The sequence below is a fragment of the Gopherus evgoodei genome, chromosome 16 (assembly GCF_007399415.2).
Source record: "Gopherus evgoodei ecotype Sinaloan lineage chromosome 16, rGopEvg1_v1.p, whole genome shotgun sequence".
In the NCBI taxonomy this organism is placed as follows: Eukaryota; Metazoa; Chordata; order Testudines; family Testudinidae; genus Gopherus; species Gopherus evgoodei.
Window position 1 is genome coordinate 14,416,620 of NC_044337.1, and position 11,798 is coordinate 14,428,417.

At 46.3% G+C, this 11,798-nt stretch overlaps 1 protein-coding gene across 3 annotated transcripts; it reads left to right on the forward strand.

Annotated features, from left to right (window-relative positions):
* Positions 1-5,292: 5,292 nt before the first annotated feature.
* LOC115635933 (torsin-1A-like) lies at positions 5,293-9,975 on the forward strand. 3 transcript variants are annotated; one of them, XM_030535319.1, is made up of 5 exons: positions 5,293-5,689; positions 7,172-7,440; positions 8,251-8,426; positions 9,079-9,206; positions 9,500-9,975. In XM_030535319.1, exons 1-5 carry the CDS (start codon positions 5,503-5,505, stop codon positions 9,742-9,744), a joined length of 1,005 nt encoding a protein of 334 aa, XP_030391179.1. In that variant the 5' UTR covers positions 5,293-5,502; the 3' UTR covers positions 9,745-9,975. The 3 variants fall into 3 exon arrangements, with proteins under 3 accessions (XP_030391179.1, XP_030391180.1, XP_030391181.1); XM_030535320.1 differs by having other exon boundaries at positions 5,657-5,689; positions 6,824-7,440; XM_030535321.1 differs by lacking the exon at positions 5,293-5,689 and adding an exon at positions 6,542-6,701.
* The last annotated feature ends 1,823 nt before the right edge of the window (positions 9,976-11,798 follow it).

Consider the following 11,798-nt stretch of genomic DNA (forward strand, 5'->3'; position numbering starts at 1 on the left):
GGTATTTCCAGGCTGTGTATTTCCCAGCACAAAGATACCTGCTTGCTTCATCTTCAGAGCTGTTTAACAGGTTTATTGTAACCTTTGCTACAGGTATAACTTACCAGCCAGCACTTTCTATGCAAGCCTGCTTTATTCTTAAGGTGAAAAGCACCACAGAGAAAACAAATTAAAAACAATGAAAGAACCTACACGCATGTCCGGATCACCACCCCAACCTAACATGGATTCTGACAGGAACAGTTCTTTAAACCCCAAGCAAGGGGGATTCCTTGTGGTTACCAGCTCATCACAACTTCAACTCTGAACAAGCACCATGAGGCCTCAGTAGGATCAGTCCTTCCAACCCTCCCCTAAGGATTAGGGCCCTCTGTGGACCAGGGGTCCTGTCAGTTTGCTGGAGCAGGAAAAAGGCCACCAGCCTGTTTAAAACCAGGCTATTTATCCAAAAACTTTTTCTTTATCAATTGGCCCCTAGAGAATCCAGTTGGAACCAGTATATGCATCTCTCTCCAGGGGATTTGCTACAAAGGGTTAATAACAGAGGAAGTACATATGCATCTAGAGAAGGTACATACAATGCCACAATAATACACACTCAATTGCATTTTTAAAACCATGTACCCCAAAGATATTAACCCTAATTCAATAAGGTTTAATTTAATTCAATAAAGTTTCTTAATTCCATAAGGTTTGTCCAGGATACTACAGGGAATTGTCAGCCTGTCACAACTAGTATAAACGCCTGTATGCCGATATCACTGCCTCCACTTTAATTCCATGCATAGACGAGCCTTGAGTGTGACGTTGCACTCTATATGATTTTATGAAACTATGCTAATGAGTGTGAATATAATATAACTGAAATATGCTTCATGCGAAAGGTTTCTTGGAAGGTATCATTACAAAGCTTGTAATCTACTGAGTGTGTTCATCCTATTTGTATGAATGTATCATTCTTGTATCTGAAACTAGAAATATGAAATATAACTCTAAAGGCCTATTGTAATTATGCAAAGCGTGGGCCATTAATGGTGGTTTGGAATCTTGATGGCTCCCATAAACCAGAACAATTGACTGTAGATGGCTTTGTTTTACTTGTAAGTGTTCCTGTCTACATGTGTGCTGGCAAGTGGGTAATGAAGTCTTACAGTGACATGTGATCATGTCACCTGAACTGGAATCCATCTTCAACCTGGTGCTTTTCCATTTAGAAGTGGGTGGGTGGGGGGGAGACAGAGAGACAAAAGATTCCCTTGTGCCAAAGATACAGAAGTGAGTGGAACAGAACAAAGGGGGCTGCAGTCAGGAGAAATCCCCTAGCTACCACCTGAGCTGGAACAAGGGCTGTACCAGGGGAAGGGACTGTGCCCACTAGGAAGGCATCCAGTCTGTGAAAGAAACTTATTGAAACATCTCTGAGGGTGAGATTTTAATCTGTATTCAGTTTTATTACTGTACTAGGCTTAGACTTGCATATTGGGAAAAGGAGAACAATCCCGACAGTCTCTGCTGGCCCACCTAATGGGTTGGGGGACAGGCCAGAGACCTTCCCCTCTGGTGGGACCCACAGTCCAGATCAACTCCTCTTATATCAAAAAGGGAGGTGAGCGGAAAGGGGGAACCCGGGCCCACCTTCTGCTCCGGGTTCCAGCCCAGGGCCCTGTGGATTGCAGCTGTCTAAGGTGTCTCCTGTAACAGCTGCATGACAGCTACAACTCCCTGGGCTACTTCCCCATGGCCTGCTCCCAACACCTTTTTTATCCTCACCACAGAACCTTCCTCCTGAGGTCTGGTAACGCTTGTACTTCACAGCCCTCCAGCAGTTTGCCTACTCACCCTCAGCTTCTTGTGTCTCTTACTTCCAGCTCTTCACAGATGCCCTGATTAGCCTGCCTGTCTTAACTGAGTCTAGCAGCTTCTTAACTGGCTCCAGGTGTCCTAATTAGCCTGTTGCCTTAATTTGTTCCAGCAAGTTCCTGATTGTTCTGGAACTGCCTGTTACCTTACCCATGGAAAAGGGACCTGCTTAACCTGGGGCTAACAATCTGCCTTTTATCACTCTCCTGTAGCCATCTGGCCCGACCCTGTCATGCCATATAATTTTAATAACTACATTGACCCAGTCTAGCCACCTCTAACCCCGCTTGTACATCAGTGGGACTGAGGAGCACATATGGAAACATATCAGTTAAACACCGATTACTACATGCTCATATCATTAATAAAGACATTTTCAGCTTAATCAAATTGTACTCCCTTGGGGAGGCAAGGGGCACAGTTTAGAGGCCAGGGCTCTGATTCTCCTTTGCTCTGCACCTTGTTTATTCACTTACACCAGTGTCAAGTGAGCGTATCATGCTATTAAAGGAGAATGGTAGCAAATGCACTGCTTTTGTGACTACACAAGTGTGGGTGGTAATGGACAAATAGACCAAATGAGGCCATATTCCATTGTATCTAAAGCAACTCTTACCTTGTTTCACCAATAGAGCATAGAATCCTGTGACTGGGAGAAAGATATATTTCTTAGGAGGTCGAGCATGAAGGAGATGAGGTCTCACCAAATATGTATGTTAAATGCTCACTCTTCCGTGGAAGACTAGATGCCACTTTAAACTGTGGGACAGAACACAAGTACAAAGGAGAAGCCTGCCGCAGTCTGAGTCATATGCATTTGGGCCTCACATTGCTGTGGCAGGAGGTTCTCCTCCCTGGGCCAAGATTCTGAATTCCCCTTTCAAATGTGTTAATTGGAAACCTGGAGATGTGCAAAAGAAGGGGAGCTGTCCAGGGTGCTGAAGGACAGTATTAATCCAAACCCACCACCCCAGGTGCTGAAAGGTGCTCGTTGGCCAATGGAGTTCCAGCTGAGTGTGGTTGAAAAAAGTGGAGCCTGCTAAATATTTGACAATTCAAGCATTAACTGATCCACCGCATGGACCCTGGCTTGTACCAGTCAGCAGGAGCACAGATAACAGGTAGCTTGAGCTAAGTTACAAACCAATTAGGGCACTGGAATGCTTAGTCAATGTACAAAGCATTCAGGGACCATGAACATTGGGGCTAGTCAATACAAACTTTAAGATGATAGACGAGCTTTCTTGGAGAAAATCACAAGCACAAGCCCGAAAGACTCCTGTTAACTCTAGGGGGTTATGGATCTGGTTACTGAAAAGGAAAGCTTAAAACTGGGGCTTACTATTTTTTTTCATATCCATCCTTAGTTCTCTGGTTATTTTTTGGTGCCATTACCCTCACAAACTCCTGCCTGTTAACTGTTTCTCCAGGACACATGCACCATGCCTACTTATCCACCCATGCTGCAGTGAACACTCCTCTCCAAGTTCCTGGCGGTGTCCTTTTCAGCGATGACGATACCCAGCTCTTATAGAGTGATTTTCATCCAAAGGTCTCAAAGTACTTTACCTAGGAGGTCAGTATCATTATCCCTTGAGACAGACAAAGTGACTCGCCCAAGATCACACAGTAGAGCAGTGGCAGAGCCAGGAACACAAGCTGGATCTTGGGGGCCTGATCCAGGTCTCCACTAGACTAGCCTGTCTGCCTCTTGTTGCCTTGCTCCTCGGAGCACTTAGCACCCGTCACATCAGTACAGGAAATCAAAGGAATGGCTGTACCCACCTTCCTCTTGCTGGCTCAGGTCTCCATTTTGTATCTCTTCTCCTTCCTATTCTCCTCCTCCTTTTTATCCCCTCAACATTTCTATTTCTCCCCTTGGTCTGTTGCCTCTCTCTTCCTCCTGATCTTCTCTCTCCTCCCCTCTCCTTTTCTACCAATCTCCTCCCTGGCCTTCATCCCCTACAGAACAGTAAAAAGCCTAAGTCACAGGGTGCACCACTCACTGCTTCTCTGGCACCTCCTCCTGGTCACTCTGGGGATTAGCTCTTGAGGTCACAACCCTTTCCATGGTCACACACTGTCGCATTGTCTCAGGTCTGCAGATCCTCTCTCACGCCAAGTACCGCAGCATCCTCTTCATGATTCAGCCCTCTGGCCAGGTCACTCAGCATTCCCACTCCCCCCATACACGGTACAGTCCCCCAAAGTCTCTGTCACTCCCCATAGTGACCCAGCCAGTCTTCCAGTTCACTGCCCCATCAGTGCCACTTCCCTGACAGTGTATAGGGAAACCCAGGCCTGCCGTCTACTCCAGGTTCCAGTCCAGGGATCCTCCACCTGGCAGTTCTGGGCTCTACTCTCCCAGCCCTCACTGGTCTTTCTCTGGACTGTTTCCTAATTTTCCTAGTTCCCCACTCCTGGGATATACCAACTCCAAACACTCTTCCCTCTTCCCAGGGAGTGACTACCCCTTTCCCAGCAACAGCCCCTGTCTGTGTAAGCCCCACCTATTCCTGCACAGCTGAACCTGCTTGCAATCAAGTCCCTGCTCCCAGGCTCTTCCTCCAGGTGCAGCTTGTGGGGTTCCTAGGCCCACATGACCAGCTTAACCCCTTCGAGTCCTGTGTGGGATGGACACCCCATTGCAGGTGAACATCCCCAGCCATCAGCTGGTGAAAGAGACACCAAATCTTTAACACAAGTCTTGACTGGCAAATAAAGCTGGTTGGAATTTTTCCAATGAACACTTTTTTCATTGAAAAATAAGATTTAGTCAAAACCAAAAGAAATCACTTCTGTCAATAATATGAAGGGGAGGGGGGAGATTGTTGAAAAAAATAATCAGTATTTGATATTTTTTTTAACAAAACCTGAAATTTTTCCACAGGGGAAAAATCATTTTCAGAACACCTTTACTGGTCATTGCAGAGAAAATTATTTCAAATGTTTTTCCAGAGGATGAATTCGTTTTCAAGCTTACACACATCCTGTTCCCGATCGGGGACTTTGCATATCCTCTCCAATCGACCAAGCTGTGCAGGGCATGGAGACTGGAGCTGCCCAGAATGATCCCGAGACACCTTGCCAGGGCAGCCCAGTCAATGGAACCTGCTCTGTAGAGGGCTTTACTTTAAAAAGGAACAAGATGCTCTCCAACGGTACTGTATCTGCTGGCGAAAGGCTCAGTCCTGCAAGGTGCTAAGTGCCCTCCATTCCTGCAGAAGTCAGGGGGATTCAAGGAGCTCCGCACCTCATAGGATCAAGCCCCAAATGTGCAGGGTCTTGAGGCTAGGCAGCATTCACCCTAGCAACTCCCTCTAGAAATCTCAAGGCTGGGATCCTGTTCAGTTGCTACATGGGAGCATGAAAGAGTGGGCCAAAGAAGCTCGCGGCCTCCCCCCTCCCTCCCAACAGGAACATAACCCAGCTCAGGATGAGACTTTGCCTTTAGGCTAACACCAAATATAATAATGTGATGATGACTCAATTATTGTTATTGCTTCAGTGGCTTATCCACGCTAATGGGAACTAGCCTCCAGCTCTCAGAACATCCTGAGATTGCAGAAACACATCGGGAAGTCATGTTCTGGTGCTTTCCCTTTTGCTTTCACCGAGCCAGGCTGGCATTCAGCTCCTGCCATGAAGCTTCTGAACGTGGCTGGATTCTTCGCTCTGGTGCCCACTTTGGTGTCAGCTCTGGAGCCCATCACCACCTCACTTGCTTTCTGCGGGGCAGCTGTCATGTGGCAGCTCTTCTCCCCCGCCTCCTGGCTTAAGTGCCACTTCCTGGAGTGCTGCAATATGAAGGACACCTTGGACATACCAGGTAATAGCAGCAGCAAGCGATGACGTGGGCGGAGGAATCCAAGGGCCCTGCTGACCTCAGGAATGCGATTGCATTCTGGGTGAAGGGATTCTAACTGGGGAAGTGCAGGCTGCCTTTTCAGGCAGCAGTTCTGATGGGAAAAGTCAGCTTTCCTTCCCACCAGAGCAGGGCTCAACCTGACAGAGACTGGCCAGGGAATGGACCTGACTGCATGCCCTGGCCATGCCCATCCTCCCATTCCATGGGTCTTCGCTGGCAGAGAAGAGGTTGCAGATGCCTCATGTCACAACTGCTTTTCCTTTGATGGACTTTTCCCTTGCCAGGAATCCCCTGCTTTATGCTGGCATAATTCAGGAGTGAATTTAAGGCCGTGAGCTAATTAATCCTCCCAATGCCCCTGCTTCCAGTTGTGCGCTCAGATACCGCACAACCAGGAGTGGCAAAAACTTCCTAAAAGTGTGTGTGTGGGGGGGCAGCCGTGCCACCCCTTTCCCCTGATGCCCTGTACCTTCCCCCAAGGCCCCAGTCCCGCACTGCCTCTCCCCCCAAGACCCCATTCCCTGCTTGTTCCTCTCCAGGGCCATGGGCCCCCCTGTGCAGAACCCAACATCAGTGGTGAGAATGTTGGATGCACGAGTCAGGTCTGGGGGTGGGATTACAACTCAGAACTGCTAGGTTCAGAGTCCCAGGCTTTCTCCACTAGCCCGTCCTGCCTCTGAGCCCTGCCGCCTCTGTCTGTGAAGCAAGCAGCCGCCCCAAAGAGGAAGTTGGGCAGCAGTTCTCGCCCTGCCTTCAGGGCATTAGTGCTGAGAAATGGAAACCGAGATGATCATTAAATGGCCTGTTGGAAATGTTCCAGAACCCATGAGCCTGGCAGCCTAGGAAATCCCCTTGTGTTTTCAGCACCAGTAACACCAGGCCTTTAATTAACCCTTTCCCTGAAAGACTATGCTGCAGATTCTGAGCCAGATCCTTTGTTGGTGAAAACTAGCACAGCTCCATTTACTTCAAGGTACACAGATTTCCCTCTGCCTATAGGCAGTGTTCCTTGAAGTGCTTCTTGCCACTGAAATGTCAGCTCTTCTTTGAGAAGGGGGGGGGAGCAAGGGAGACATGTCTTACCTCATCTATTAGGTACCTTACATGCCACCAAAAGTGGTTAAAGAGGATCCAGGAATTTCAACAAACACGTCCCCCCAGAACCACAGGATCACATCCCAGGCCCATGTATGAGGCACTAGCTACAGTGATAGACATATTGGGAGTCTCCAGGTATCCCGTGCAAGCTGCTTAGCTCCCATGAACAGCCGCTGAGGGCCAGATACAGGGAGCAGTTCAGTGCCTACAGTTCATGTTACACAGGGAAATGGCTCCATGATAATGTTAACTGGGAATGTTCTCCCCATCTGCGACTCAGCAGTAGCATGGGGAGGGAGGGTCAATGAAGTGCTTCCTGACGCTGACCTCCCACCATGCCTCCAGCCCTGCAGATGGCTTTGGAACAGAAAGTCTTTGGTCAGCACCTCGCCACCCAGGTGGTTCTGAAAGCACTGAGCATGCACTCCAGACACAAACAGCCCAGGAAGCCCCTGGTGATGTCCTTCCATGGCTGGCCCGGCACTGGCAAGACCTTTGTCAGCAAGATCATTGCACGGAACCTGTACCAGCATCACGAAGCAAGGAGGAGGTTCGTCCATCAGTATGACGCAGTCTTGCATTTCCCACACGCTGAACATATAAAGCAGTATAAGGTACTTCTTTTGTGACTCTACTCTCCTAATGAGATGGATAGGTCAGGAATCCTGCATGCAGATCACATATGGGGCTGCGTGTGAATAACACTGCCCAGGGAATTTCAACACATCTGCTCCCCATCGTGGGCATAACCAGACAGTGCAGAGGGGAGTGGAAAATGATACAAAGTTCACCAAACTTGTTGAACCTCTCCAAACACTTGGGTTGGTTCAACGTTTGAAGTGAGGTCCAAGCCAGTTCTTGCTTTAGCCACAGAGTTTGCCCCAAATTTATTACTGTAGGTCCTACATAAACACTGGACTTTTTAATTTGTCACTAGATTATAACATTTAGGAAGTAGGTCAAATTTGAGACCTATTCTATCTGACTGTATCCTTTCAGCGAACTATAGCTCAAGGAATCTACAGGCCTCATGTACAGAGACACAGAATTTACCACAGCACATCAGATTATTGGTCCATCCTTTTCAGTATTTCTGCCCCCACCCCCCCAGCCCTATTGAACCAAAGCTCCCATTGACTTTAATGAGTTTAGGATTAGACCTTCCGGCAATGGTTAAACCGAATGTCTCATGGAAGTCAATATCCAGACAAATACCTCACCGACACACATGGACATACTGCCCCCACTGAAGTCAATGGGAGACTCTAACACGTGAGATTTGATTACCTTTACATATCACTAGCATTACATTAATAGTCCCTCCAAGATAGAGCACCGGTGTAATCCCCCATGAAAAAATAATCCAGCTCCAATCTTGATTTCCAGCTCCCCCTGCTCACCGACCATCTTGCCCGTCCCCACAGGAGCAGCTGCAAAACTGGATTCGAGGGAATGTCAGCGTCTGTCCGAGGTCGCTTTTCATTTTCTCTGAAATGGACCAGATGCCGCATGGTCTGATTGACTCCATCATGCCGTACCTCAGTCATCGCGAGGCTATCAATGGTGTCTACTACGGCAAGGCCATCTTCCTCTTCCTGAAGTAAGGAAATCCAATGGTTAGTGAGTAACTGTGACCCAACAGAGTCAGCAAGGGCAAAGGGAGAAGCAGGTGCTAATAGCTTTCATCAGGCTACAGTTATATTGCACAGGTTCGGGTACCTCGCTGTACATGCTCTCCTTGGTCACTGACAAAAGACTGTCCATATGTGGTAACTGAACCTGTCCAACCCTCGTGTCAGTCAGAAGAACTTATACATCTACAATTATTCAGAGTGACAGGATCTCCTTCCTTCAGAATTGTACAAATGTTGCCATTAGCCACTCCTCCGGTACCTTCTCTTTCTCCAACATCTTCTTATATATTTTTTCTAATGCTTTGATAGCACTTGTCCCACTGGCTTTTAGCAACTCAACTTTATATTGTCTATTCCTGCAGCTTTCCCATTTGTAACTGCTTCACTGTTCTTTCCATTTCTTCTTCTGATGGATACATATAGAAAGATACATATTGAGAGTTCATAATATTGAACAGAATTCATAAGATATGCATAGATTCCCCAAGTCATACCCATCCACTGAGGGCTCCTTCCATGCATGGATCTAGGGGGTACAATCTGGCCCTTTGCATTGTTCCTGCGATAATACCTTGCTGAGGGTCATTCTGATGATCCAGTTCATTTCTCTCCTAACAGTAATGCAGGAGGGGATAAGATAACAGAGGTGGCGCTCGATCACTGGAGGAGGCAGAAGGGAAGAGAAGAAATTCCCCTGACGGACCTGCAGTCTATACTATCTGCCGAGATTTTCAATAACAGGAACAGTGAGTACTTCTGAGCTCGTGAGGTCCATGAGATCCCATGTGTATTGTCCAGCCCCAGTTCTCTGTGGAATGACCTGTGCACTACTGGTACACAGCACTATATCCCTGCAACATAATTATTTTAAAGAACTCAACTGTAAACCTCCCCACATAGGTCAAATAGTGTTTGTAGAGTGCTTTCAGATCCCCAGATAGCAGGCTTTGTAGAAGAACAAAACATTGTGGTGACATGTGCTCATTCCAGCTATGCATGGACAGACATCTTTCTCTCTCTTCTCTCCCCCGCACCCCAGGTGGTTTTTGGAATAGCAAGCTGATCCAGAAGAACCTGGTGGATTATTTCATCCCTTTCTTGCCCCTGGAATATAAACATGTGAAAGAGTGCATCCAAGAGGAGGTGCGCTACCAAGGCCACCAAGAAGATGAAGACCTCATCATAAAGATTGCCTTAGCAATGTCCGACTATCCCAGTGAAGATAGAATCTACTCTAGCAAAGGTTGCAAAACTGTGGCTTCAAAGGTGAACCTGGCTACCTAGAAAGGCCAAGTGCTCAAGGACAAGGAGGAAAAGAAAACAAGTCTCTTTCTCCTTCTCCCACCAGTATCTTCTCAGACTATAAGCTTGTTGGGGCAGGGAACTTCCCTTTAATATACCTAAAGACTGTGGCACACTGGGACTGGAGAGAGAAGATAACTTCCTCATCTCAACATGATACAGTACATCCTTTCCCTACCTTCAAAACATGCTGCTGTAAGTAAAACAACATTAATATGGTATTTATTCTTAATTATGATAGGGAAAATAAAATCCCCTCCGCAACAGGGGCTTTTCTGTTATTCCCCTTCACAACAGGGATTTTTCAGTTGTCAAGATTTTACAGGCCAAGCCCTTGGCTGTACTAACCCTAACCTCCCTAAAACTTGTTTACACAGATACACTGTCTGGAAAAGTACTAGCTGAGGATAGGGGGGGGCCTAGGGGAGTCATTGCAGCTTTATGGGTTATATTGTAGCAATAAGTTGCTTGCTTAAGGTAACCGCAAGCTAGGGTCACAGAACATTTAGGCCCACATGACCACCTAACAAGAAAAACAGGATAGTTATGACAGAGTGCTACTGAATTTGCAATAGCTGAACCATATAAGGAAATTATCAATTGTGTGTTGCTATGTCTTGCAGAATTAGCAATGTAAGTGCCAAATAAGGATGTATTGAATGTATTGCTGAGCGACGCTTTGTGGTTTTAAGCTTTAAAAGCTTAGTGAAATTTGTAATAGGTAGAGCAGCTGACCCTCTGCGTAGGCAAACGCTGTCTCTCCCTGTGTGCACACTTGCAATCAATAAAAGAGCCTTGGGCTGTCTGATCCAAATTCAATGGTGTGGTCGATTTTCCACAACAATTATCTCTCTGGAATCTTGACAAACCTCCCCTATTGAGACCAGAAGGCGGCAGCACAGAGCAGGCACGGCAGATATGCCAGCCTTGTTTTTCCGGGGATATGAACAAAGGAAAAACAAAAGCAACAGAAGAAAAGGGACCCAATATACAGAACTACTGACTCAGGTTTGCTTGCCCACTTAATTCCTCACCAGTCTCTATTAATGATGAAGGTGTGAAGCTTTCGATTTTAACAGCAAATCTAGAAAACTCTGGTTATGGACAGAGGCTTGACAGAGAAAAGGCCAGAGGTGCTAAAGTTTAGAATGATGCTCTAAAAAGCGTGGAGCCAAAATAAGCCCCCCCACACTTCTAAGCTTTTTAAAATCTTCCCTACCATTTTATTAAAATATTTTTAAGGATCCTGTCAAGGAAATTCTTGGGGCAGGATAACAGAGGGGAAGATGATGAGTTTATTGGTATCTGCCGAAACACCCATCAGCTTAGATCTTTAAATGTACATGCACCAATTACACAGTGTTTCCTTCCTGCAATTCACTCAGATGGCACACCTCTACCCCAATATAACACAAATTTGGATATAACACGGTAAAGCAGTGCTCCGGGGGGGCGGGGCTGCGCACTCTGGTGGATCAAAGCAAGTTCGATATAATGCGGTTTCATCTATAATATGGTAAGATTTTTTAGCTCCCGAGGACAGCGTCATATCGAGGTAGAAGTGTATAATGAAGATATATTAGTCTATTATGCTTTTGGTGCAAGTGAGTTTCACTTTCTAACCTCTCCATGCAATGTTTTGGTTGCAAACACCCTAGGGAAATGTTTGAATCCAAACAATAAACCCTTTTTTATAGTGAGTCAAACACATTATGAAAGGTTTCTGTCAGTGTCAGGTTTTGAAAAACTACTTTTTACACCACCTACATTTTTGCCCTGGATTAACACTTGATCATTTCACTTTGACAAACCACGAACAAATAAAGTATTTTTAGCACAAGAAATATGAATCTGATGGAACTGAAAAGAAGGCAAGACAAAAAAGCAAACACCGAGGTTACTTAAAGACTTGTCTGCCAAGAGGAAATATACAGTTGAAAAATGCAGAAGCCACTTCATTTGGACAGTTTCATACCCATTAAAACTTGCAGAAATAAAACGGACGAAGCAAAAAATACCAAATGAAACTTACTTAG

Excerpts from the sequence above, each read along its gene's own strand:
- LOC115635933 (XM_030535319.1), top strand. The coding sequence starts at position 5,503 with ATGAAGCTTCTGAACGTGGCTGGATTCTTCGCTCTGGTGCCCACTTTG. Across the intron at positions 5,690-7,171 it reads GGACACCTTGGACATACCAG|CCCTGCAGATGGCTTTGGAA; the intron begins GTAATAGCAGCA and ends CCATGCCTCCAG. Across the intron at positions 7,441-8,250 it reads AACATATAAAGCAGTATAAG|GAGCAGCTGCAAAACTGGAT; the intron begins GTACTTCTTTTG and ends CCGTCCCCACAG.